This window comes from Myotis yumanensis, unplaced genomic scaffold, assembly GCF_028538775.1.
Source record: "Myotis yumanensis isolate MYYU_CA2020_CCGP unplaced genomic scaffold, mMyoYum1.0.hap1 SCAF_1, whole genome shotgun sequence".
NCBI lineage: Eukaryota > Metazoa > Chordata > Mammalia > Chiroptera > Vespertilionidae > Myotis > Myotis yumanensis.
In genome coordinates, this window is record NW_027223752.1 from 61,789,605 (window position 1) to 61,817,479 (window position 27,875).

Genomic DNA, 27,875 nt, shown 5'->3' on the forward strand with positions numbered 1-27,875 from the left:
AGCTGCATTTGACAGTGACCATTTCATTGTGGAGAGAGGGCGGAGAGTTACCTGGACCTTCCCCAACTGCAGCAAGCAGCCTTTCCTAGGCCTGAAATCAGAGCCATTACCTAGTTCTCCTCTTAGAGTAGATTCCCTGGCCATTCCTAAAATTCTAATTCAATCCATCTGCGTTTCTGACAAGTGTGGGGTGTGATTCTTTGGATCTTGGCAAGTTTTGAACTATTAGCCTAGGAGAAAATGGCTCTAAATTCGGCCTCTAAATTCCCTGGGCGGGAAGCTGGTTAAAGTGTGTGGGGGGGAATCCCACTCTCCGAGAGTCTAATTTAGTGGCGATAGGAAGGCGTTCTGTGCATTTTGGACACTCTGGACACTGGTTACTCAGAGGAGGGCGCTGGACCAGCAGCTGGGCAACACTTGGGAGCGCCACCCAAACCTGCTGAATCAGAATCTTCATCGTAACAAGATCCCCAAGGGGTTCCAGTTTTTGAAAGTTCAAGTTGGAGAAGCACTGATTTAGAGTTGAGGTTCTCAGCTTTGGATATGTGTTTGGATCACTTGGGGAGGTTTCAAAAATCTCAGGGGTTTCCAATTCATAGACACGGATGAGAACTGTGAGGGTCCCTCCAGCCTCTCCCACTGCAGAATTCAGTCTAGCTGTGAAGTCTGGGGGAAGGAATGTCACCCTCACCAATTCAAAAACTCCAATGACATGACAGTCACTAGAAGAAGAAGAAACAAATGGTATATAATTTCTTCTTATCTATAAATGGGTCTTTACCTATGTCCTTTATCCCTTAAACTTGATTTTCCGCAAAACTATTTCCCGGGGGTCATCTTGTTAATTTATTGTATGATTTCCACCACACAGACTCTGTGTGGTTATTTGCTAACATTATCCATAAATTTTATCAATTCTATATTTGACTAAGGTATATATGGACCAATCACCACCCAGCATTAGCAAGGACAGACACAGAAAGCAACCCCCTGCCTCCTGGGACCCAGTGACCCCAGACCTGGGCACCTCATCTAGGAGGGGCTGGTTGCCCTATTCCAAGCCCATTTAAATGTCCCAGCCCAAATTCAGCCCCTCTGAACCTTCAGCTTTCATATATATATATATATATATATATATATCAATTTTTTACAGAGAGGAAGGGAGAGGGATAGAGAGTTAGAAACATCAATGAGAGAGAAACATCGATCAGCCGCCTCCTACATACCCCCTACTGGGGATGTGTCTGCAACCAAGGTACATGCCCTTGACCGGAATTGAACCTGGGACCCTTCAGTCCGCAGGCCAACGCTCTATCCACTGAGCCAAACTGGTTAGGGCCCTTCAGCTTTCTTTACAAGGTCTCAGCCCCTTTCACTGCCTTGTCAATAACAATTCAGAAATATCCCCCAGAGTGCCATCAAATAACTTCACAATAATTATCCAAAGTAATAAGGATTAAGGAAAATGTGTACTGCATTCTTATGTATACATTTTCAAAAGATAAAGACTTGTGTCTTGGGTGTCTCCGTTTTCTATGGGGCCACATCCAGTTTATATATGCAGCAAGGATGCTGAATATGCCAAAGAAATAATCCATGGTATACTCTTATGGATCTTATGATCTAGTGAGAGAGATGGGTAAGTAAGTAACTAATTATCCAGGGGGCTCTATGAGCACAGGAGAGAGCGGCTCTGGACAGGAGAGGAGAGAGAGAAGGCTTAGCAGAAAATGAGATGCTTAAGCTGGGTCTTGATTACATAGGGAACTTTTTACGTGGACAAAAAAGAGAAGGAAAGACATCTTGGTGGGGGGGGGAGGGGGGGGGGACAACTTGTGCAAAGGAATGGGGCCGTGAAAGTTCACATGTATTAAGGACTGACTTCTGAGTGGTGTGGATCAGTGGGGTAGTGGCTGGGCAGTAGTGGGAAATGAGATGGGAAAGGTGGTTGGAGTCAGTGTCAAGATCCTTGAAGATCATGGTTTTCCTTTCAAGGGCTGTCCTCTCAAGCTCCTGGGAGACCCTTGTAAGGCTAGTTGTGTAATGCATGTCACTGGGAGAATAGCATTTACAATTGGACTCTACAGACAACTTTCCAGAAATGCAAACCACTAATCTGCAATTACTTGCGGAAAATGTCTGCTGACAGTGCAAAATCAAAATTGTAGGTTATTTTGGAAGGAATTCCATTTTATAACTTTTAATTGCTGTGAATATTATGAGGTATTTTGCACAGCTATTAATTAAAGAAATTGGATCATGAAACTAAGATTTACAATTCATAGTAGGCTTATATGAGAAAATAGTGCATAATAAGCATGTAATTCATCAGGTGTGTCATTTGTTTTGTCTTCTAGAATCAACATCATAACTAGGGCATCAATATCATATATTTCTAATTATTGGGGTCCAAACTGTTGAGGGGCTCTTCAAGATGAGGGGTGCTAATGCAATAAAATTCCAATGGATCAGACATTAACTGGAGTTTAGGAATTTAAAAATCAGAATCTCTGCCCTAGCTGGTTTGGATCAGTAGATAGAACTTCAGCCCATGGACTGAAGGGTCCTAGTTCTGATCTGAGCAAGGGCATGTGCCTCAGTTGCAGGTTCGATCCCTGGCACTGGTCGGGGTGCATGTGGAAGGCAACCAATCGATGTATCTCTCTCACATCAATGTTTCTCTCGGTCTCTTCCCCTCCCTTATACTCTTTCTAAAAATCAATGAAAAAATATCCTTGGGTGAGGACAACAACAAAAAATCAGAATTTCTGAGCTAATCTTTCAGAAAAGTCACATGACCTTTTGTTACTGACTAGACAAGCAGGTGCAAGACAGCAGCTTCTCTTCGCACTGGTTCCTTTGAAGCTGCAGTGCAGAGAAAGAGCTTTGTGGAGGGAAGGGTCAGGTGGTGAGTGTCCCTTCCTGTAAGCATCAAAAAACTTGAACCTGTGCTGCGGAGAATGTATGCATGCAAGCATGAATGGCCAGCAAGACAACAATACAAGTATCATAGGAGTATGAAAACGTATTCATTCATTGAGGAGTCTCAGCTCACCTATCTGTCTCAGGTGTAGCCTGTACACAGAACAAAAGAGAGAAGACAGCCCTGGTCAGTGTGCCCAGTGGTTGGAGCACAGGCCGGGAGCGATCAAGGGCATGTACCTACCTGGGTTTCAGGTTCTATCCTTGGTCCTGGTCTGAGTGCTTTTGGGAGGCAACCAATCAGTGTGTCTCTCTCACCTCTCTCTTTCTCTCTCTCTTTCACTCTCTCCCCCCTCCTCCTTCCCTCCCTCTTGCTCTCTCTCCCTTGCACTCTATCTAAAAATCAATAGAAAAAATATCCTCAGGTGAGGATTAACAAAACAAAAGAGAAAGAAGACAAAGTCTGTGAGAACTAAGATAGTCTGGAATCACATAAAAAGGGCTGTCTGAAGGGCCATGCAAAGTGAAAGCTGATACGGCAAGTCCTCCAATAAAGTAGCTTCACTATAATGTTGATGAGATGCTAGGAACGTAACTCCTATTTATAGCATTAGACTATGGTAAAATTGGCTTCATCATAAGTCGTTTCACTTAAAGTCAGAGAACCTGTGGATGAAGTCAAGTGAGGACTTACGTATGATTTTCTGATTTTCCCCCAACCTGTGCTGAGGAATACCTGGGCCACACCTGGTCTCCTCCAATACCATCCCTAGGCCCCACCCCCACTGGCTCTAATCCCAGCTCCACCACTTACTGTCAGGGTAACCTTGGACCAGTCTCTTCATCTCTGAGCCTCATTTGTAAACTAGAGATAATAAATGGTTCGGACCTCCCATAGTTGCTGTGAGGCTCCGGAAGATACTAACACATGTGGGCTTAGCACGGGGGAAGCAGCCATAAGTTTTGGTTGATCGTGTTCCACCGTCCCAGGTCCGGCAGCCTCTGCCCTCCTGTGACCACAGGTTCCAATGGATTCCCCTCTCCTGGGCTGCAGCTATGGAGATTTACCTGGAGATGAGAGGTTAACGGAATTATGTTATTTGCTGACTCTAGAAGGACTCCAGGCAGCAGATGCATGGGGAAGCAGGACTCTGTCCTGGACAGCTAGCTCTGCTAAAAAAGCAAATAGGTGGCCCGGCTGGTATGGCTCAGCGATTGAGCGTCAACCTGTAAACCAGGAGGTCACTGATTCGATTCCCGGTCAGGGCACATGCCCGGATTGCAGACTGTCATCGTTGATGTTTTTGTCCCTCTCTCCTTCTCCCTTCCTCTCTCTGAAATCAATAAAAACACATTGGTGGGAGGGAGGGATCAAATAGCTGGAGTGGTGACAGGTTTGGGTGACTTTTCCCACCTGAATCTGATGGAGCAGACAAGTCCTGGCTTTAGCCTGCTGCCCCCTGCCTTCCCTTTTCCTGTGGGTCAGCAGCTCCTTCAGCTTCCTCCCAAAGCCGATATCCACATGGAGACAGCTGTCTCCTGCTGCTCTCCTGTCCTATGGAAACTGGGCTCACTCCTGTCCCTTTCCCAGGCCAGCGTGAGTGAGCTGTCCCCTACACCGACTTCCATCTCAGCTTCGTGCATCCCGCTTTCCGGGATGGGCAACTGCAGAGACGCAGGTCTGGCTGACAAGCAGCCTGTGCCTGCAGGCCACCTGCTCCGCTCTGCACACAGTGGCTGCGGGTTCCCTGGACTCCCTGCACCTGCTGCTCCTGCCCTTTCCCATCCTGCACAGTTTGCATGACGCATCCGCCATGCTGACATGTGCCTCCAGGGCACAATGGATTTGGAGGCCCCCCACTAACCAGCTGTGTTCCCTTAGGCAAGTGACCTGCCCTCTCTGATGCGGTTTCTTTATCTAGAAACAGAAATAACACCCATTTCTAACTCACTTGAAGGGTAGGTTTAACAGAGGAGTTTTAAGTAAAGCAAGATTCAGGGATGGGTTACTGTGCTCATTCCTGACTGCAAATGCCTGCTCTTTTTGGGTTTTGGTAGGCCTTTTGTGTGCATGCCCAGAAGAGTTTCCGTGGGTGCTTTGGCCGCCCACACACTCACAGACATGAGCAAAGCAAGCATGCGGCCAGCAGGCGGTGTTGGCTTCGTCTCCTCTGCTGGCATCTCAGCCTCTAGACAATCTGCACAAGTCTGCTTCCCGTGCAGGGGCCGCCCTCGCCGTATCCATTAGTCTTGCTGGAGTTACTTTTCAAATTGTTCATTGTGCTGTGCCCTCTGAATTGGCCACTTAATAGCTTCTTCATTCCCAAAACTATTAGGAGCCCCATCTTATAAAATTATGCCCAGGACAGCAAAATAACTCAAGGTAGATCCGATAACATTATGATCCTGACATCTGAGCTCTAATCCTGCAGCTGTCCTGGCCCACCCTCTGGCTCTGTGTTCCCCACAGGGCGGGTACTGGCCTGGGAGATGGGCTCAGGGGCAGACCGGCCACGCTCACTTCCACTGTTCCCCCTTTACATTTTTTTTGATCCCTAACTGATTTACTGAAATCTGTCTTATTTGCATGCTTGCTCCTTCATATATATTGTTCTGTAGAGTTTACTTTGAAAAGCAGCTTCAAGGGAGGGTCTTTGGGGGCTCAACACACATGCCATTCATTTGGCTCCATTTCCATCTTATTCTATCAGATACCACAGCTTCCTAGAAGCACGCCGACCACTGATTGTCCCTTGTCTGGGTGTGTATCCACACCCCCTCCCCAAACCACACGTCTCCTATCCGTCCCTCGTGTAACTAACATAATCTAGAGTTCTCTAAAGGACCTTTATAAATTATGTCTAAGAATAACTTAGGAGTTATTTATGAAGTCCAGTTTCCTGATTATACTGCTTACTAAGCACAGAGGTCTTGTCCCCCTTTTGACCTCATCTGAAGGTGCGCTGCCCCAAAGGCCTCTGTGCCCAGTCCCACCCCACCTCTGCTCACCAGGAGGGAGATAGAGTCAGTGGTACCTGGTTCATCTAACAAAAAAGGGGCGTGGACTGGAAGGGTGGCCTAGCCATCCCTAGAATGGATAGTGCACCCCTCTGACTTCAGGGGCCCGCTTAGGACACAGAAACCAATAGTCCTGGGGAGTCTGTACCACCTGCTACTTCCCTTGGGGTTGGAAGTGTTTACACACATCTGGTCATAGAGCTGTAGCCCCTGGGAGGGGCTGTAAGTTATTTAGTCCAATCCCTTCCTTATACAAGGAAGGAAGCTGGATTCTATTTGGTTCAGGGGTTTAATCTAGTCATTCAGCTAATTAATGACTAAGCCAGAGCCCAGAGTTTCTGACAACCAGTGCAGAAGCGTCCTCCCTCAGAGACCAGGAGTGTGGAGAACGCTCCAAACACACCTGGACCCTCAGTGCACTTGTAGTGAGTGCACGCGGAAGCATCACAGCTCCACTGACCCAGGAAGACAGCTGCCCTCTGAGCCATGGCTCCATCCTCTGAGGCAGCCAGTGCAGGGACAAATAAATTGTCCTACAATTTTAATAAAGAAGTAGAAACTCGCTAAACATACAAATTAACTATTGTTTAATGGCTCAGAGACCCAGGCAGGCAAATGCTTAACTGTTCGCAGGGTCTGTGGGAGTGGACTTGTAAATGTCTTCATCTATGAAGCTCAAAGATTCAGAAAGTGAAAGTACTGTGGGGAATGTGAGTGTATGTTTATCACCTGCATGCAGATGGGTGTGGATCTGCATTCTCTGCAGCACTGGCTGATGTCCCTGCAGAGCCAGTGCCTGCTTCTTCGAGAAGCCATAAGGATGGAGAAGATGCAGTGGAAAAGTAAACATTGTGGGTAAATATTTTAAGGACAGACTACAGTTACCTTGGAAAAAATTTTAAATCCTCACCCGAGGATATATTTATTGATTTTAGAGAGAGCACGGGAGAGAGAAACATGGATCGGTTGCCTACTGTATGTGCCTGACCAGGGGTCAAACTCGCAACCTATGTATGTGCCCTGATCAGGAATGGAATCCATAACCAACTGAGCCACCTGGTCGGGGCTACCTTGGAAACTTTTTAATAGACTTTGGAAACCAGGAGACACTGCAACCATCCATTCATCGACTCACAGGGCTTTCATGCCAGCAGGGGACCTAGAGCACTGCCTGTTCATTTAAAGGGTGCCAAGAAAGAGATCAAGTGATGCGTCCAAGTTTATTCCACAGGCTGGAGACAAAGCAAAGGTCCCAGCCTGCTGTGTCAATTCAATAGGTAAGCTTGCACCTTGACTAAAGAAGGAAGAAAGCACCTTGCCGGTGTGGCTTGAGCAACCACCCATGCACCAACAGGTCCCTGGTTCCATTCTCAGTCAGGGCACATGCCTGGGCTGTGTGCTTGATTCCCCACTAGGGTGCAGGAGGCAGTTGATGATCAATGTTTCTATCTCTCCCTCTTCCTTCCTTTCTAAAAATCAATAAAAATATTTTTTTTAAAAAAAGAAGGAAGAAAGTATCAGAAAATTAATTTGCAAACAACTAGATTACTCCTCAAGGGTTTAGAGTTTTAATAATTACTTCAACATATGTTATCTTGTTTAATGCTTATTATAACCCTGTGAGGAAAGAAGGACATTCCCTCTGTTTGCAGCTGAGTGAACTAACGCTCACAGAAGATGAAGGACTTGCCCAATATCACTCATCTATCAGTACCTACAGAACTGGGACTTGAGCTTGTGTGCTCTGAGTCAAGGTTCATATGAGAAGTTGTATTATAAATCTATCTGGCTTTATAAATGTCTTCCAGGCCGGTATGTCTGTGCCCACATATTCCTAGACAAGTTCTTGGCAGACTTTTGTATAGCTTGATCAGCACTTTAGATGTTATAAAGTCTTTTATGTCATTAAATTGGAGAAATGGATAGAAGTTGGTTATACAAACACTTGGCTGAGAGCTGAGTCTAGGATGTTATTGTATGCCATCTATACTAAAAAAAGGGTAATGTGCTAATTAGACCAGGTAGACCAGACGTCTTCCGGACGTCCTTCTAGACAAAGCCATGGCAGCTGCGAGGGCTGAGAAGGCCTGGCAGCTGCGGTAGCTGTGAGGGCCCAGAAGGGTCGGTGGCTGGCAGTGGCAGCAGCAGCAGGGTGATGGGGCAACGCCTTCCCCTGATTGGACCGATTGCCTCCTGCAGAGGGAGGCCAGACTGTGGCTTAGGCCCACATCCCGTGGGAAGTGGGCCTAAGCTGTCAGTAGGACATCCCCTGAGGGCTGCTGGACTGTGAGAGGGGGCAGGCCAGGCGAGGGACCCCCCACCCCCAAGTGCATGAATTTTCATGCACCAGGCCTCTAGTGTTTTATAAAATGTGTTCTAAAGCCAGGCTTCATATGCTCTATCTAGTGAAGGACTAGTTTGTTTCTAATTTCCATCTGTCCTGGACCAATAATTTTGATAATACAATAAAAATGTATTACTAGAACAATGATCACATACTTGAATGTTGTAGTAATGTCAAACTGCTACAAAACTTTCTAATTGCTATTTCTCAGTTTTCTGTACTGACCTTGCTTCAGGTTAGTAACAGTTCCCAAATCAGCAGGGGGTCTGCCAACCACATGCTGAGAAACACTGTTCTCAGCAACGCCATTCATTTCTGAGAGGAATTCTCTGAATAAAGTGTTCCTTAGTCAAATAAGTTTGAGAGACTCCATAAACTAGAAAGTATCAGTGCACATTAGCATACTGAAGATTCTGAGAAGTCCTACATTAAAGAGCTTGTTTAATCATCAATTACTTAAGCCTTTCCCAAACTCACTGACATCAAAACTCATTGTTCATGAAATGAAATACCTTTCCTCATCCTGCAGAATTCATAGTTCGTGAAATACCCTTGGGTCTGTCTTGCCAACTATGGATAACGCCCAGACCCCAGGTATGCCTGAAATGAAAGCCTCTATCCTTTGCCCTCACCCTCATGTGTTTCCTTTTAAACATTTAAAAAATATATATTTTTATTGATTTCAGAGAAAAAGGGAGAAGGAGAGACAAACATCAATGATAAGAGAATCATTGATCGGCTGCCTCTGGCATGCCCCCCACCAGTGATCGAACCTGCAACTCGGGCATGTGCCCTGACTGAGAATCAAACAGGGACCTCCTGGTTCATAGGTTGATGCTCAACCACTGAGCAACACTAGCCGGGCTCATGTGTTACCTTCTTTTTAAAGTTTAAATTCTTTATTGTTTAAAATATTACATACGTCTCCTTCCCCCCCGCCCCCACATTGACCTCTCCTCATCTGCTCCCACCCCCTAGCACATGCCCTCACTCCCCTACTGTCTTTGTCCATGGGTTATGCTTATATGCATGCATACAAGTCATTTGGTTGATCTCTTACCACCCCCCCCCCCCCCACCTTCCCTCTGAAGTTTGACAGTCTGTTCAATGCTTCTGTGTCTCTGGATCTATTTTTGTTCATCAGTTTATGTTGTTCATTTATTCCACAAATGAGTGAGATCACGCAATATATGTGATATTTATCTTTCTCCAACTGGCTTATTTTGCTTAGCATATTGCTCTCCAGCTCCATCCATGCTGTTGCAAATGGTAAGAGTTCTTTCTTCTTTCTTTTTTATAGCAGCATAGTATTCCATTGTGTAGATGTACCACAGTTTTCTAATCCACTCATCTGCTGATGGGCACTTAGGCTGTTTCCAAATCTTAGCTATTGTAAATTGTGCTGCAATGAATATAGGGGTGCATATATCCTTTCTGATTGGTGTTTCTGATTTCCTGGGATATATTCCTAGAAGTGGGATTACTGGGTCAAATGGGAGTTCCATTTTTAATTTTTTGAGGAAACTCCATACTGTTTTCCACAGTGGCTGCATCAGTCTGCATTCCCACCAGCAGTGCACGAGGGTTCTTTTTTCTCCACATCCTCGCCAGCACTTGTCAATTGTTGATTTGTTGATGATAGTCATTCTGACAGGTGTGAGATGGTACCGCATTGTTGTTTTGATTTGCATCTCTTGGATGATTAGTGACTTTTTCATATGTCTCTTGGCCTTCTGTATGCCCTCTTTCGAAAAGTGTCTATTTAAGTCCTTTGCCCATTTTTGATTGGCTTGTTTATCTTCCTTTTGTATGAGTTCCCTATAAATTTTGGAGGTTAAATCCTTATCAGATGTAACATTGGCAAATATGTTCTCCCATACAGTGGGCTCTCTTATTGTTTTGTTCATGGTTGCATGTGTTACCTTAAAAAAATTCTTTATACTCTTTTGTTTATAGTGCACATAGTCATACTCTGTCTTCCACCGACTTCCATGCCTACTTCTGCTTCCCACAGAGGACTTGCTGTGGGTGATGTCACCCATAAAGAAGGTCACAGGAACCTGTCTGAGACAGCTCCCACCACACTTTGCCACTGCATCTTGAAAATATATTTGCTTGCCCACCTTCACAAAGGTGACTCATGTTACTCTTCAGTATTACACAAACAAGAGGAATCCTCTTCCTGTAAATCCAGCTCTATGGGAAATGCTTGTCTATTTGTCATCAAAACTGTATACCCACACAGTGTAACTTTCCCCTAAAACACATGTTGTTTCCTATGCAGCAGTACCTCTTGTCATGTTCCACTCACACTTCTTCCTCCTCCTCCTCCTCCTCCTCCTCCTCCTCCTCCTCCTCCTCCTCCTTCTTCTTCTTCTTCTTCTTCTTCTTCTTCTTCTTCTCTCTCTCTCTCTCTCTCTCTCTCTCTCTCTCTCCCCCCAGTTGGTGGTTTCCCACCTTATAATAGTAGGTAATTTTCTATGGAAATTCCAAATCATTGCTCTCATTCATATTCTCTTAACAGTCCTAACAACTGTAGTTCTGTAAAGCTTCTAGAAGTATGATTTTATTTCTGAGGGTAATTCCTCCTAGCCTCCTTGTTGAGATCACCCAGGGACTCTCAACAAGCTTTTTTTTTTTTTTTTTGCCTTTGAAATTGTCTTTATTTCTGCTCATTCCTTTACAACCATCCACCCGAGGATTAACTCCCACAGATGCACCTCGAGCCCAAATCCCCAACTCCTCCCCAAGCAACCCAGATGCATGTTTCTTTTTTTAAATTAAATCTTTATTGTTCAGATTATTACATTAGTTACTCTTTTTTCCCACCATAACTCCCCTCTACCCAGTTCCCACCCAACCCTCCGCCCTCACTCCCCACCCACTGTCCTCATCCATAGGTGCACGATTATTGTCTAATCACTTCACTCACCCCCACACCCCTTTCCCCCACCCCAAGAATAGTCAGTCCATTCCCATTCTATGTCCCTGATTCTATTACAATCATCAGTTCATACTGTTCATCAGATTATTTATTCACTTGATTCTCAGATTCACTTGTTGATAGATGCATGCTTGTTGTTCATAATTTGTATCTTTACCTTTTTCTTCTTATTCCTCTTCTTACAGGATACCTTTCAGCATTTCATATAATACTGGTTTGGTGGTGATGAACTCCTTTAGCTTTTTCTTATCTGTGAAGCTCTTTATCTGGCCTTCACTTCTGAATGATAGCTTTGCTGGATAAAGTAGTCTTGGTTGTAGGTTCTTGGTATTCATCACTTTGAATATTTCTTGCCACTCCCTTCTTGCCTGCAAAGTTTCTGTTGAGAAATCAGCTGACGGTCGTATGGGTACTCCCTTGTAGGTAACTGATTTTCTTTCTCTTGCTGCTTTTAGGATTCTCTCTTTGTCTTTTGCTCTTGGCATTTTAATTATGATGTGTCTTGATGTGTCTTTGGGTTCCTTTTGTTTGAGGTTTTCTGAGCTTCCTGGACTTGGAAGTCTATTCCATTTACCAGGTAGGGGAAGTTTTCTGCCATTATTTCTTCAAATAGGTTTTCAATATCTTGCTCTCTCTCATCTTCTGGCACCCCTATAATTCGGATGTTGGTACGCTTGAAGCTGTCCTAGAGGCTCCTTACACTATCTTCGTATTTTTGGATTCTTTTTTCACTTTGCTTTTCCAGTTGGGTGTTTTTTGCTTCTTCGTATTTCAAATCTTTGACTTGATTCTTGCGATCCTCTGGTCTGCTGTTGGGAGTCTGTATAATGTTCTTTATTTCAGTCAGTGTATGCTTAATTTCTAGTTGGTCCTTTATCACAGCATCGAGGGTCTCATTAGATTTCTTGAGGATCTCACTACATTTATCAGCAGTCTCACCAGTCTTCTTGAAGATCTCACTACATTTATCGGCAGTCTCACCAGTCTTTTCGAGGGCCTTATTAAATTTATCGGTGGCTTCTAGACAGTTCTTTAAAGACCTTAAAAGTGTGATTTTGAACTCTATATCCAACAGTTTGCTTTCCTCCAATTCTGTCGTTTGTGTCCTGTTTCTTTGTCTTGGCATTTTTTATGCTTCGCTGTGTCGATAGAGTGCCTTTCTGTACTAAGTGTTCCAATTACCTGAGGTAGACACTCTTGGTGCACCCCCTTGTGGGCTTTGTGCACAGTCTTGTTGTAGTTAAGCCTTGATTGCTGTAGTTATCATTGTGAGGAATTGACCTCCAGGCCAATTGGCTGTGAGAATCAGCTGTGTCTGCAGTGGGAGAACTTCTGTGCTGGAGACACCTCTCTGGGGCTAGACTTGCTTCAATGGGGCTTTGGTGCTCACTGAGTCTGCCCCCTGAGTGTGTCTTTTATGGTTCCACGGAGCTGCAAACTGGATGGTCCCACTCTGACCTCTGGGCTTCCTGGCTCCTGGATCTCTAGGGAGGTGCTAATCTAGCCTTTGCCTGAGGCTATCCAGCAAAAGCCTCCCTGCAGGGCTTGGGCGGGGCAGGTCCCACGGGATCAACAGGGCAGGGTTAGCAATTATGGCTGCTCTCAGTCTTGCCCTCAGAGGCTCTTCTTCTCAGTGTCCCAGTAATCACTGCAAGCCCCATGGAGAGAAAGCTGCCCTAGGGTTCTGAGCGATGCCAGACAGTCCCGCTTCTCCCGTATGAGTCTGGGTCCCTAGAGACTGGAGCTCAGAGCCTGAGACTCCCTCCCGATTGAAAACGACAACCGCGCCCTCAGCAGCCAGCCCGCTCCGCATGCACTCCGAACCTTAGTATTTTACTTCAGCACTGCGCCTCCTCTGAGCCTCGGTATGCTTTTCTCTTTCCTCCTAGTTGTAGAACTTCCACTCAGCCAGTCTTCCTGTGGTTCTGGATGATGTCCGTTCTGTCTTTTAGTTGTATTTTTGAAGTGGTTGTTCGAGGCAGCAAACTCCGGTGTTTACCTATGCCGCCATCTTGGTTTCTCCCAGATGCATGTTTCTGATAGTAGGACACTTTGCCTTTGAGGTCCCATGAACTCCCCAACCTTTGTCCCTGCAATCCTGTACCCGGGCTGGGTCCCTCCCTTTCCACATTCACACTGAGCATGAACATGAAACGTAGTAGCCCCACACACTGCACCCCGGTCCAAGGTTTCAGGTTCCAGGGGCCCAGAAGGAAACCCTTGTTAGGTGCACCTGGTGAGCAGGGTCACTACAGGGCCACATCACGGGCTCCATGCCATGAAAATGCCACGTCATAAAACTCCCCAGACCTAAAGTACTTGGTGTTAAGACGGATGGTCCTGAGTTGTCCTAACTCCCTCAGTATCCCGGTGAGCTCAGCCTGGATCAGGGCAACTCTCTCCTGGTCCACAGTCTCGTGGGTCCTGTAACACTCCAGGGGGACGGGGTACCACTCAAGTTCTAAACTGCGCAGCCCGGCTGTGTGGCGCAGCAGCTGCTTTATGGTGGCCACGGAGAGGGGGTTCTCAGTGATGGTGAAGTCCCTGAGCTGGTGACAGTGGCTCAGGACAGGCAGGATGGCCTGGACTTGGGAGTCCACTATTGCACAGTTATCCAGGCGCAGGTCCTGGAGGGTGGGTGCCACTGCCTCCAGCAGAGCTTGGAGGGGCTCGGGACTAAAATCAGTGAGGTTGGCGCCATAGAGACACAGGGACTTCAGCTGCCTGAGGTTCGGGCACTGGAACAGGTGTGTCAAGTCTGATTGCGTCAGCGGCCAGCAATCCCATATGGAGAGTTTGTCCAAGGGGGTCTGCAGGCACCTGAGCATCTGGTCCAGACGGCCTTGGAGGAAGGAGGTAGAGTGCAAGTAGAGCTTCTTGAGGTGCTGCAGCCTCTGCATCTGAGAGAGGAATTGGGGAAAGTATCCTTGCTCCTCCTGCTCCTCCCTTTCCCTCTCCTCTTCCTCCTCCCACTCCTGCTCCTCCCTCTCCCACTCCTCTTCGACCTTCCACTGCTGCTCCTTTTCCTCCCTCTCCCACAAATATTCCTCCTCCAAGGCCTGCTTCTTTTCCTTCTGTTCCTCTTGCTCCTCCTCCTCCTCCTCCTCCTCCTCCTCCACCTCCATTTCCTCCTCCTCATTCTCCCCCTCAGCTAACACCTTGATGTGGCAGAGGCCGAGACTCTGCAGGTTACTCATCTGACCCAGGTAGCGAGCAAATGTCCCCAGGGTGGGCAGGTCCCAGGTGCAGTCCACTCCCACCTCCTGGATGCAGTCCAGCTGCACCCTATCCAAGACCTTCCTGGTCCTCTGGAAGGGCAATTCCCAAAAATTCAGCGTCTTGCAGCACAGGTGTACTGACCCTTTTCTCTGCTGGGCCCATTGGATGATGTACATGAAAAACTTAACCGTGGCCATTTCACTGAAGTCAAGGTCTAGGAACACCTCCAAGGGAGCCAAGGGGTGCTCCATGTTGGGGCTGGAGCAGTGCACAGCCACTGGTCTTGTGTGAGAGCACTTCCAGGTGCTGTGTCCACACCACATTCTCCAGAGGTTGACATCCATGTTCCTTAAATCCAGCACCCGCAGTTTCCACCTCCTGGGGCGAACCCCTTGGGCAAGCAGACCATCAAGCCCCTCCAACACCGCTTGTAAGACCATGACTGGAGGCAGCCTCATCAAGCTCCCCAGAGGGAGGACAGGGAAGGGCCAGGCTTGCACCAAAACCTTCAGGGGCTTCCGCATTCTCCTCCGGCAGGCCTGAATGAAGAGTGGTGGGAAGAGCTCTGCGGGTAGGTACTCCAGAGCTGCGATGGCTGAGGCCTGGTCCCTCAGCAGGCTCTCTCCTGCCAGCCACAGGAGTGTGGGTGGGGTCCAGATGCTCATCTTCAAGGTGCTCAGAAAAAAACCCAGCAGAAATGTCTGCTGTGACCGGGTTGGCTGGGGCTCAGATCTCAGACCTGGTGGAAAAACACAGCACTGACTGTAGAGCTGGAGGACTCTGAATTTCTCCTCTGGTGCCTGAGGTTTTATACACCTTCTCAAATGCTAACAGCCAATCAGAAACCTCAGTCTCCACCCCTTTATTCTAAAGGGATTATTGCCTCTCTTCAGATTAATGGATTGAGAGAAAGTTAGGGAGGGCCAAGGTTGAAGCCTGGCTCATGGATTCCTTTCACAGACACTGACTGAGGTTGACTGATGGCCCCTAGTTGTCAACAAGCTTTAGTCCACTCTCTATTCTACCAATATCTCTGCTTTCTTGTTCAGTGACTCCAACTTCCACACGGAGTTCTTTCCAGAAATACCACATGCATTTAGTCACAGTCACCCCCTCCAGTACCCGCATGGTACTGAGCTCCCCTTAGAGCCAGGCACTATGCTAGGAGGCCCTGGAATACAGAACAAGGCTCTCTGCTCTGGGGGAATTTTACTCCCAGGTGTTTTTTGTTTGTTGTTGTTGTTTTTTTTTATTTCAGAGAGGAAGGGAGAGGGAGAGACAGATAGAAACATCAATGATGAGAGAGGATCACTGATGGACTGCCTCCTGCACACCCCCCACCGGGGATCGAGCCCACAACCTCGGCATGTGCCCTTGACTGGAATCGAACCCAGGACCTTTCAGTCCACAGGCCGACACTCTATCCACTCTATCAAACCAGCTAGGGCTACTCCCAGGTTCTAATATTGTGATGTCTGCATTGCTTGAGAGCTCAAGGCAGGAACTTCCAAACTGTTTCCCCAACATTAGTGTTGTGTGAGACATTAATAAACAGTCCCCACCAAAAAGGATTCTGGCTAAGAAAATTTGGGAAACAGAATTACACATGCTAACACGTATTAGGAATTTTGAGGAGGTTTTTGTAAGTGTTCTTGACCTGCAAACCATCTTTCCAAGGAAGTCCTGTTTGAGATATTCCTCTGATACCCTTGGAGAAATGCTGGCTCAGGAGTAGCTTTTAGCCTGCTCAGTCCTTCAAGTGCAAGGACCACATAGAAGTCATTCAAGCATACCTCCTTGTTAGGTGGGAAATGGATATCTACGTGATTTCCCTTCACTCTACCTTTTGAATGATAAGTAAGCTGAGTCTGCACCCAACACTCAGGTATTTACTTTTCCCCAGGTGTGTGTCATATGTAATTTACCATCTCAGTCTATATTCCTAGCCCAGACCTCTCCCCTTAGCTACACACCACATATATCCTCCTGTCCTGCCGGAAGCCAGTCCATCCTTGCTGCCTGACACAGTCGCTGCAGGGAAGAAATATCTGCACAGCATATGTTTCAAGGGACCTGGCGTATATGGCATACTGTTCTTAATATGTTTGCTCACCTTCTTGGCACTATGTGTTTTAACCAAGGTCACCTCTCTGAGAAGGTTGTTTCCCCAGGTAGGGATTTTTCCCTGAGGTTAGGGAGGGAATAAAACCCCTTAACTAAGTGCTAGGCGGGTAGTTAATCGCTTTAACTATGAACAATCACCCTTAAGCTACATAATCTTCACTCCCTGGAATGGAGATAAGAAATGCCCTAACCTTTGGAATAGAAATTTTCAGGATTAAAATCAACTGGTATAAATACAGATGTAACAAAACAATAACAGACAGAACTTGGCTGGAGATCCTGGCTAGAGATCCTGGATTTCACCCTCTATACTATTTCCTATATCCTGGCTGATCAACTGAACGCTGTCTCTGTGTCATTCCTTCTTCGAAGACTCTGTCCACACCTTTGGGGACCCCTGGACCTGCTGGGGTTGGACCCCAACACTGTCCTCTGGACAACCACCTAGTGGAGATCTTTAACAAAAGGTCCAGCAAGCTCTTCAAATTTGTCCCACACAGAAGTGATTACTGCCTTTGTAAAATGCATTTCCCCATCTGCATCGCCCAATGGCCTCCTTACTACCATCCAACCAGAAACCTGGAAGGTGTTCTAAACACCATCCACCCAGTCAAGTTGTCATTAAGTCCTCTTGATTCCTTCTTCCTTCCAAGAGGCTCTTGGATTTACTCCCTATATTGCATCCTCAGCTGCATTATCTAATTTGGGGTCCTCGCTACAATGGGTCTCTAATGGCTTCCATCTTAGGCTAGGTTTCCTGGGGAAAAGATCTGGTTTTCTGCAACGTGCATGCAGGAAGGCTATTGGAGAGAGCTATGGGGAATCACCCCTGTGAGGGTTGGGGGTGGCAGATGTAAGACCAAGCAGAGGGATAAATTGAATGTCAATGTGGTTACAAGAGTAGCCTCAATCAGTCCTACAGGGTGCTCTGGAACTGGGTGACCCTTCACAGTTGTCCCAACTTGATACAAGGGGCTGAGGTTGTATGACCTTAAACCAACACATGTCCACTCTTTTCAACCTCTACCATCCACACCAACCCTTCTTCCTCCACCCCACCCCAAAGTGGCATAACCTTTGGCCAAGAGCAATTCCAAGAATGGACCTCAGCTAAGAGTCGCCAGCCACCAACTCTCCCAGAAGGTGGAAGATTGAGTGCCTTAGCTCTGAGGGGGTTGAGGTGGCATACCACAGCATCCCTATCCCTAATCTTGCTGCTTTTCAACCCCCTGTGACACTACTGGAGGAGTTTTACTAAACCCAAATTTACTCACACTACACCCTTACTCATAACCTTCCAATAGCTCCTCCTTACCTATAAGATAATTCAATTCTGATCTCTGTCTACCTGAGAAGCCTTGTCTTCCACAGCTTTCCTCCTGCGTGCACTCTTGCCCCACGAATACCAGTCTCCTAATACTTATCAATCCTTCTCAGATGCTGCTGTCCCTGCTGAGTATGAGTTTGTCCCACTTCTCTCACTAACAAACTCCTATTCATCCTTTAGGGCCCCGTACACGCGCACCCCCCCCCCCCCCCCGTGATGCCTTCCTTAATATCCTCAAGCAGAGGTAATCTCCTGTATACTCTTTTTCTGCTCTTGCAGTTATTTGCTTATGTGACTGACCTCCTTAAGAGCAAAGCCTGTGTTACCTTCACTTTTGAATGTGAGTGAATCAGCCATGTGCATCAGTATTGTATGAAGCTTTGTCTACATGGGCTGACTCAGACTAACTAGAACTGTTGGTCTAGGCAGCTGTTTTTGCAGGGACTTAAACTAGTTGTCCAAGGAGGGCTGTAGGCTGTAGGGGAGGGACTCTGTTTGGGGAAATTCAGCTGGCTTGGTATATATAGCTCTATGCAGTTAATAAATACTTCCCATTGTGTTGGTGCCGTTCTGTCATGTTGGGAAAGGGATGTAGCCAGTGACCTACGGCATATGTCATGAAAGGTACCACGTGGCCTGTCTTGCCCCCAAATCTATCTTTTATGAGTGAGATCTCCCCTCATGTTCAGTCTGAAATTCTTACCCTGTATGTTCTGACTAGGTCAGTGGTTCCTTCAGGGGGTGAATGCACTCGAAGGCATGGGCAGGCTGATGCATCTGTAGAAGAGAATTCTTATGTCTCTTTATTTTTATTTTACCTTTTTCAAATTTCCTATATTTCATATATGCCTTATAATGCACATAACATAATACACATGTATATATACATGCATATAATTTATAAACAAATAGTATTAGGGAGTCTACACTCAAATCATTTTTTTACTAAGTAGCATATGGTTAAAAAAAAATACTTGGATACCCCTAGATTGGACTCCAAAGACTGGAAGCTTCTTCAGCCTTCACCCAGTAGCTTTCCAGCTGATCTGATTGCTGAGCTAATTTGTGCTAACGTGCACTTAAGGTCTTAGGGCAGTGGTTCTCAACCTGTGGGTTGCGACCCCTTTGGCGGTCGAACGACCCTTTCACAGGGGTCGCCTGAGACCATCCTGCATATCAGATATTTACATTACGATTCATAACAGTAGCAACATTACAGTATGAAGTAGCAACGAAAATAATTTTATGGTTGGGTCACAACATGAGGAACTGTATTTAAAGGGCCAGAAGGTTGAGAACTGCTGTCTTAGGGGAACTCTGAAATCTGGGATCTGGAGCAGTTAGGAACGAAAGGTAGAGACAGGCAGAGGAGCAGGGCTACCTGAGGAGAGCACAGAGGCTGCATCTAGTCAGAGATGGTGAGCCATCTCGTAAGGAATTGAGAACCTAGACTACAAAGAGCCAGGAGGTGGAGCGGGAGACGACAATAGGCCGGGCAGCCAACTGCAGGGTTGAGGGGATATGAAAGGGCAACAGTCCCAACCTCCACGAGGAAGACACCCACCTGGCTCTCAGTGCGGCTGGAGTTCATATCAGAGTACAGCAAGCCAGACACCACATTGCCTTTATAATGAGTCAAAGCGTGGGTGTACATATTTTTGGAACACCCTCTATACTATTTCCTATATCCTTACCACAACCCAGCCAGCTCTCGGTATTCTTATATCCATTTTGCAGATGGTGATAAAAAATTCAAACAATAAGTTTGTTTAGCCCAAACCCTATATTCTACAGATGAGGACTGCGAGGCCCAGGTAGGGTTAACTGATTTGCCACAGATAAAATGCAGATACTGTCAAAGCCTCAAAGCCAGAACTCCACCTCCTCCTAATCCTCCATCGTTTTGTTACACTTCCCTGCCAGCCCACCATGGTGCTAAAAGCAGAGGTCAGCAGGCAGAAAGCAGGCGTGTGGAACGGCTAACACGTCTTCTTGGCTGCGCCTGTCCACTCCGGCTCTTCCCAGGCAGTTTGTTCTAACGGCCTCTGTGTTTCTTTGCAGCGTGCAAAAGAAAAGAGCAAGAGCACGGGAAGGATAGAGGCAACACCCCCAAAAAGCCCAGGCTGGTCTTCACAGACGTCCAGCGTCGAACTCTACACGCAATATTCAAGGAAAACAAGCGTCCATCCAAAGAATTGCAGATCACCATTTCCCAGCAGCTGGGGCTGGAGCTGAGCACCGTCAGCAACTTCTTCATGAACGCGCGGAGGAGGAGCCTGGACAAATGGCAGGACGAGGGCAGCTCCAATTCAGGCAACTCATCTTCATCAAGCACTTGTACCAAAGCATGAAGGAATAACCACGAACTAAAACCTCGGTGGAAAAGCTTTAAATAAAAGAAATTTTTAAAAGACAAGGACCTCAACATAGCAGGTTTATACTTAGAAATATTTGAAGAAGGAAAAAAAAAGTGTTATTTATAGTCCAAAGAAACCAAAGACTTAGCTCACCTGCATTCTGACTTTGTTCGGAGACACACACTTCAGCGGGGCGACGACTTGGCAAGAAAAGTTATGAGCAGGAAAACACCACTGGGTTTCACACCTTCGATCCACGATCCTTCTCGCTGTGCTTGGCTGTTTCGTGGTTTGGAGCAGTGATTTTGAGCCATTGGGTGGACATCTTTTAAGATCAGACTTTCTCACCTGTTCCACCGCGCCACAAAGGTGTATGGTGTCTCAGTACTGCGTGTGGGTGCGTGCACTACACACACACACACACACCACCACCACCACCACCACCACCACCACCACCACCAGTGGTCAGGGACTTAGGCAAGGCGGGCCTTCAGGAAGGATTGTGCTGTAGGAGAGCAACCATCAATGTGGGGTTGTTTGAGTTCATTGGATTAGGATGTGATGTCGCTCGTCTAGCCTATTGTTTGAACCTGCCAGGCCCACAACCTAAATGCAGATTCAAACCCAGCAAGGAAAATTTGAATGACACCTAAACTCGTGCATTCTCTTTGTTTGTTAAGGACTGTTCAGATATTTTTTAAGAAATGAAATAAGAGTCCATCCATTTAAAAAAAAAAATCACCTAGGTACCAAAGAACACACTTAATATTATAGTGCAGGTATTTTATTGCAATGATTTTAATAACCAAAGCTATTTTTACACAAGATACTATGTAAAGTTATACATATGAACTGATCTAGCTGTAATACACATGCCACGTAGAATCATGACTATTATTTATGACTCTTAAAGCATTTGAAATATTTGTTTTCAGAACTGGCAAGAAAGAATGTCGCTCCAGGGAAGCAATTGCTACCATAATAGAGAGTTCGATGCAGGATGCACGTACGCCCAGGTGGCACACTCCCTTTCGGGACCCATAAATGTCACTGAGGTAGACATATGACATGATTCCAGAATCTGTTTATAGCTGGGAAAACCTGGGGATTCTGCCAAAGTAGGATCCCATTTATAAACTAGAAAACTAAGTTCACACAGGGCAGGTAACTAAATTAGAAAATTTGTTTAAAGTAATGCTTTTCGGTAAAGAGACCATGGAATTAAAGGACTCCATACTTAGATTAATTTGACAAATTTGCTTCATGCCTTTGACACCAAATACCTTTTAAAAATATTTTACAAACACTCAAAGAGAGCCGACCAATTTTATTATTAAAATGAACTATCTAACATTTGAATAATTCTAACAATACCATCAAACTTATTTAATTGCTAATCTCAAACATTTGATGACTTGGACATGAATAAAAATAGCACGTCCAACCAAGAACGGTGGGATGTAGAAAAAGCCAGAGTCCTCAGCTGTTTACTTCCTTCAACACAGCCTCCGGAGCGTACCACATTCTTTCCTGCTACTGCATTAAGCTGGACATTTTATAACATAGATTCCACTCTCTAACAGGGACATATAAAAACTAGACCTGAACCTCCAAATATAAACATTTAAATTCCTATTTTCCCAAATCACTTAACCAGGCCTATAGAAATCAAGGCAAAAAGGAAAAAACAAACAAACAAACAAAAAAAGCAAAAGATAATACAGTTGTAGTACCCAAGTGAATCATTTGATTCCCCCCTCCCTCCCCAAATTCTCTCTGAATTCCATTGAATTATCACTCATATAAGTGGATGTCTTTTGTACTATTGGGTAAAGAACTACATAGTCTTGATTAATTAGCACATCTAACTAGGAATATAAAATTAAATGTTATCTCAACAATAAGGTGTTTATTGAGAGTCGTTAAAATGCTTTAAAAAATTAAACCATCTTGTCTAGGTCTAGAAGAGGCAGGCGCCTCGAGAGAGGAGGCCACACCAGCCAGCAACCTGCCTCCTTCGTGTCTGCTGGAGGAGGACAGGAAGCCGGCACATACTCCCCCTTTCATGAAAGGACGTATTTGCCTTGACACATGTTGTCCATTTTCTTTCTCTCGCTCCAAATTCCAGCTTAAAAATTTTCCTTCTAAACATGGCACAATTACAATACAGCTATTAAAAGATACCATTTAAATGGCCACCCTCCAAGATTTGCTAAAAATTTAATCTTGTCAATGACATAAACTAAAAGGAAAAAAACTGATTAACGTTTTCTCTTTCCAGGAATAGAGGGGACAATGGGTACAGCTACATAATATACTTATAATTTAGGAGGGAAGAAAACCTTATTTATTTAAAACCTGAGAATTTTAAAATCAGGGAAATTCAAGCTGTGTCTACACCCAATCTTACCAAAGCCAATGCCCCAGGAAAAACAAAAGTAGAATTCAGGTGACCACTTTTTTTTGCTTTGATTTTACTACATGACCCTGCCCAGTTAATCTAACCGCATTTTAAGGGTTCAACCAATTCTTTTGGTACTGTGTAGACACAATCTCAAAGAATATTACTGCATTTTTAATATTCTCACCATGCTTTTTTTGAAAAATAACCAGTGATTCTATTTGCTAACACCAAAGATAATTTTCATACCAGCATTGAATGTGCACCCATTATGCAATTTCAGGGCCTAGAGATATATTTTCTCACAAACAGATGCACAAATCCAAGCCTGAAAAGCAATGTTTTACTTGACTGTTTAAGCATCTTCACAACCTCTGCTTCTGAGAAATCACAATGGACAAACTCAGCTTCTCACAAGCAATACACTTATCCCATCAAGTATGACTGCTTCTGTTCTGCTTCTCACTTGCCACAGAGAGAGGAAATGCTTCCGTTCCTGTCTCACTAATTTACGGCTCAGGTTCTAAACCCAACATAACCAAGGTCACATGCTTTTGTTCATCTATCATTTCCCGGACCTTGAACAAAATCCACCTAAAAACACATCTCACTCTTTCATTTGTATGTATATTTATTCCAAAACTGCACTTCAGATAACACATTTTGGGTTTGTTTGTTTTTTTCACAGAATGGAAATTAGACTGGTTTTGGCCATAAATCATTTATGTCCTCTCATGACCAAACGCTTCCCTGAAAGGAAGCCAAGAGAAAGAGTGGGAGGTCTGGACACCCCAAAAGCCCAGACTTCGGTAAATGTTCAGGTAAAAGAATTCTGGGAGCCAAGAACTGAGTGTTCGGTCCCTGGATGCAGCTGGAATAGGCCCCAAAAACCAAAGAAAATGTGTGGGGAAGTTCTAACTGAACATGTCACTCACTCTGCCTCCATCCCCCCAAAAAGCATAATTAATTTTCCAGGAACAAAAGTAAAAGCACTATGCTATGTTTGGACTTATTCTCCACTCCCCCTATCCCCCCCGCCCCCCGCCCCCACATTGCTACCCCAGGTGAATGACCCATCTTTGCAGGTTAAATCCAAACTTTACTATACCAAAGAGTCCTAGGACATTTTCACATGAGCTATAAAGGCATTTTCCCTCAAAAAGATCCTCCCTTCTTTGTACATAAAGGATGAAAACTATGCATTTAGCAAACAAAGAGAAAGCACTTCTCCCTTTCCTATCTAGCTGTTTAGGGTGCATTCAAACACCAGAGGCCGTTTTGAGATGCGACTGGCCTTCTGGATTATTCTTGTGGTGTGGTTAGCTTTACAGTGCATTTGGTAACTATTTCCTAAATAGGAAGGACAAAGAAGCAGAAGGTAAGAAATAGCTACTTCCACGTGTAAAAAAAAAAAAAAAAGAAAAAAAAAAAGAAAGAAAAGAAAAAAAGAAAAAAAAAGTGTAAAGATCTACTATTTATAGTGTGAACCAAAGACGCTACCTCACTCGATTTCCATTGGTGATTTTAATCACATTGATATGATACCAAAGAATACCAAAGATATTTTCATGCACGGCCTCCGTCTGCAGAGGGAACTCCACCCCGACCCTTCTCCCACGTCCTCGCCCCTCCTCACTCTTCACTCAGTGTGTAAACTTGTCTTCATTCTTAATAATAATGATACCACAACAATGACAACATTAGGAAATACTACTCTTATGACTGCTAGTTCTACTTGTAAATCTCTAGGCAAACATGTTGCAAACTTTGTAAACTCCTAGGACGAGTGCCTTGCTTGAACCAAAGTGTTAAACCGCTGTTGACCTCTCTCACCTTATACTCTTTGAATACCTCAGCCTCTTAGAAAGGCCACTAATGGAAAGAAAAGGAAAAAAAAAAAGGAATAATTATTCACCGTGGTGCTTTTTCCGTGCAACCATGCAATGAAACTTTCTTTGATACCAAAGGATGACTTTTTCCCCCAATTTCTTGCTGAGAAACCAAAGCTCCTCCTCCTCCTCCTCCTCGTTCCCTCTTGAGGTCCCCCCACCTCCCCGAGTCCCTTCCCCAGGCAGGCCGTGCATCACTTTTACCAATTCCTCCAAATACCTCATAGTAATAACGTTTTAGGGTTACGTTGTATAGAGAGTCTATGTGATAAGGCAGAACTTACTAGTTTGATAATTGTTAAGGTTACTTTGAAAAAAAAAACCAACTTTATAATTCTTATTTATTTTGTAGTTTGTATGTTTGGGATGTCCGCCCCCTCCTTGCTTCGGTTTGGGGTTGATTTTCTTGGCAGAACTGCTCTGTTGCTCAAGGAAGACTTGATTTCTGGATATGTTCCCCGCGTAGGTTAAGGGTTGTGTAAAAACTGCAAGAATGGAATAAGAAATGCTTTTCATTTTGATGGTTACTTATAAAGTTTTGTGTTTCGTAGTAAATTTGTTTCCACAGGGTAAAAAAAAACATATTATATATATAAATATATATATATAATCTCTTTTTTTGTGAAACTGGTTTCTATTTTCTCTATAATGTGCTGTGATTTTTTTTTAATTTAAGTGCATTTATATGAGCTTATTTAATCACTGCTTTAATTTATGACTGTGTAGTTTTTAAAATGTATATAGTAGAATCCAAACGGCCAAAGCTTTTATGTTACAATCTTTTTGTTCTTGATGCTAAGATGAGCTGAAGGCGAGAGCTTCTCTTCACTGCAGGGTGTAGCTTTAGCTTTTCTTAGCCGGCACTTCAGTGTGTGTTGTGAACACTGCCAGGCCCCCCCTCAGAAAACGTGTACATGCCAAAGGGAGAGTTTCAAGGCCGTCCTTTTTGTCACTTAGAAAGAAGAAAGGCATTATTCGTGTTCTTCCTTTAACTTATTAAATTTTTTTAAAAGAAAAGATTACCTTGCAGGTTAGACCTGAAATTCCAAAGAATTTAAGACTTGTTTAATGTTCCAAAGCACTGGCATTTGTGAGATACTTTGCTTTTTTTTTTTTCCTTGCCATTCGCACGGGTCTGAGAAGTAGAGTGTAAAAACTCAAAGAGACAAGCTAACTTGAATTTGGAAATCCTCTTCCGTTTCACCAAGTTTCTGAATTGCTTCAAGGCAGGGGCAGGGCGTGAACACAGTTCCTTTGGCAGAGCTGAGAGGAGTATACAATGGCTTCACACCCTTAACAGAGAAAGTCCAGGCTGAGGGCAGCGACCTGGCTCCTGCCCATCTGCCCTGACTCATGAAAGAAGCAAAACATGATTGCTCGGCCCCAATTACTAGTCCAGTTTAAGGAAAATGTTTCACAGTTACATATTCCAACCCCACATCTCTTTCGTGGAATCTGCTACTCACAGGGAATGGGAATTCCTAACCCATTCTCCTCAAATGTCAGAGAACCCTGGCGAATGTACCCCAGGCCTACTTGAGTTTGTCTCTTTTCACTCTTCATCTTGCCACTAGTTTTCGTTTCCACACACTAGAGGTGGCCCCGGCCTCGGGCCCCCTTCACCCGGGCTGTTCAGATACTTGGCCCCAAGTTAATTTAGATCAGCACACGCAGACTTCTCAGTCGATCTGCAGCATCCTCAGCAGACCCAGTGCTATTTTGCTGAAGTAAGAGTTGCTTCAGCTACATGGCACACATCCATAGATGTAAATACTTTTCCTCTCAATACAAGAAATTTACATTCTTTGCTTTTGCAGGGGTGTTTGGGGTGGGGAAGGAAAGGGAGGGCTTAGAATTTGGGTCAAATGTTACACTTTCTTAGAAGCATTTTTGTACTCGTTATGTATTTTAATAGGGCAATACGTCTGCTCTGAGTCGCAGGATCATTCAGTGCTCTGTTGGTCAGCATTGACTAATCATGTGTGTTTCATGCAAATGCTGTGCAGTGAGTTACAGAAAGCCAGGAGAGTGGTGGCGGGAGAAGACTTGGACCCTCAGCGGTGAAACGCTGAACAGAGTGGTATGCACAAGGTCATGTTTCCTGTTTCTGTGTTAGTCTCGATTTTTTGGTGGATGTTCTGCATTTATTACATAATCATTGTGGGCTCATTTTAGATATGCCTTTGGAACCACGTGATGAGTATTTTTTAACAAAATAAACTTTAAAACATTGTCTTCCACTTGCTTCGGTGATCGTCTTCATATCTCCCTGTGTTTTCTCATCCCTCCTGAAGTCAGCCCACCTGTTACTCCCTGAGGTCGTCCCTTCTCCCTCTTCTCTTTTCAATACCCCTTTGACTTTAGCTATTGTTTGAGTGTGACTCATTTTCCCTGTTCAAGTTAGCTTGATGGTTTATTATGTAAGGAGGGTGCCTAAGACAATCATCAGGTAAAATAAATAAATAAATAAAAATAAATGAAAAAAAAAAAGGTCAATAGAGTAGAAAATCTTCCAAGAGCAGAGGGAGTTCTTCCTTAGCAACGGGGAGGGAGGGAGGGAGAAAAAGTAAATAAATAATTATATTAATTTAACAACCTAACCACGAGGGGCTTAGATTTTTGATAAAAAAAAAAACAAATGTTGCTGTCATTTTCTTTGTCAATTAGAAAGCAGTGGTAGTTTCTACGTTGCACCTACATTTCAGATGAAATGATTATTGTACCCAGTTATGGTTGTTTGCTAATATTTTGTCTCTCTCTTTCTCTCTGTCCAATGCTTCTTCTGTATTTTTGTGTGTAGCAACAAAAAGTGTAATGCATTAGGCGTTTTTCTCGTTTGTTTATGAGTATTTCCTGTACTGCATTAAGGTTCCTTTCTTTTTTTTTAAGCTTCGCTACTGTTCTCACTTTATGCCGTGCAATATCATCTGCTGTGTTTGCTAAGCAAAAAAAGAAAAAACAGAAAAAAAAGCAAGTGATGATGCCATCATGCTTTTCAGTGTTAAAATGTTTCAGCATTTATGTAGTCACCAAAATGTAGTAAATAAAATGTTGGATTTTCCAGCACTTTAAATTTAGACAATTCTTGTCTTCTTTTGTTTTATTCTCTTTGTAAACCCCAGGAATGACTAATGGACTTTCTTTGAAGGAAGGGTGAAGCTGAGAGGACAACATGCTTGCAAACTAAAGCCAGGACCATGTTTTAAAGAGAGATTACTAGTAACTGCCTGGCCAGCATGGCTCAGTAGTTGAGCATCTACCTATGAACCAGGGGGTCACAGTTTGATTCCCGGTTGGGGCACATGCCTCGGTTGCAGGTTCGATCCCCAG

At 44.7% G+C, this 27,875-nt stretch overlaps 2 protein-coding genes across 2 annotated transcripts in view; one reads left to right on the forward strand and one right to left on the reverse strand.

Annotated features, from left to right (window-relative positions):
• Positions 1-27,618, forward strand: part of ONECUT1 (one cut homeobox 1) — a 47,433-nt gene extending 19,815 nt beyond the window's left edge. The window contains exon 2 of the mRNA XM_070422494.1: positions 19,960-27,618. Within this exon, the coding sequence (XP_070278595.1) occupies positions 19,960-20,249 (290 nt within the window). The 3' untranslated portion in view covers positions 20,250-27,618. The remainder of the gene's footprint in view (positions 1-19,959) is intronic.
• Positions 13,478-15,112, reverse strand: LOC139015801 (PRAME family member 12-like). Its single transcript, XM_070423503.1, has one exon. It carries the CDS (start codon positions 15,110-15,112, stop codon positions 13,478-13,480), a length of 1,635 nt encoding a protein of 544 aa, XP_070279604.1.
• Positions 27,619-27,875: the final 257 nt, after the last annotated feature.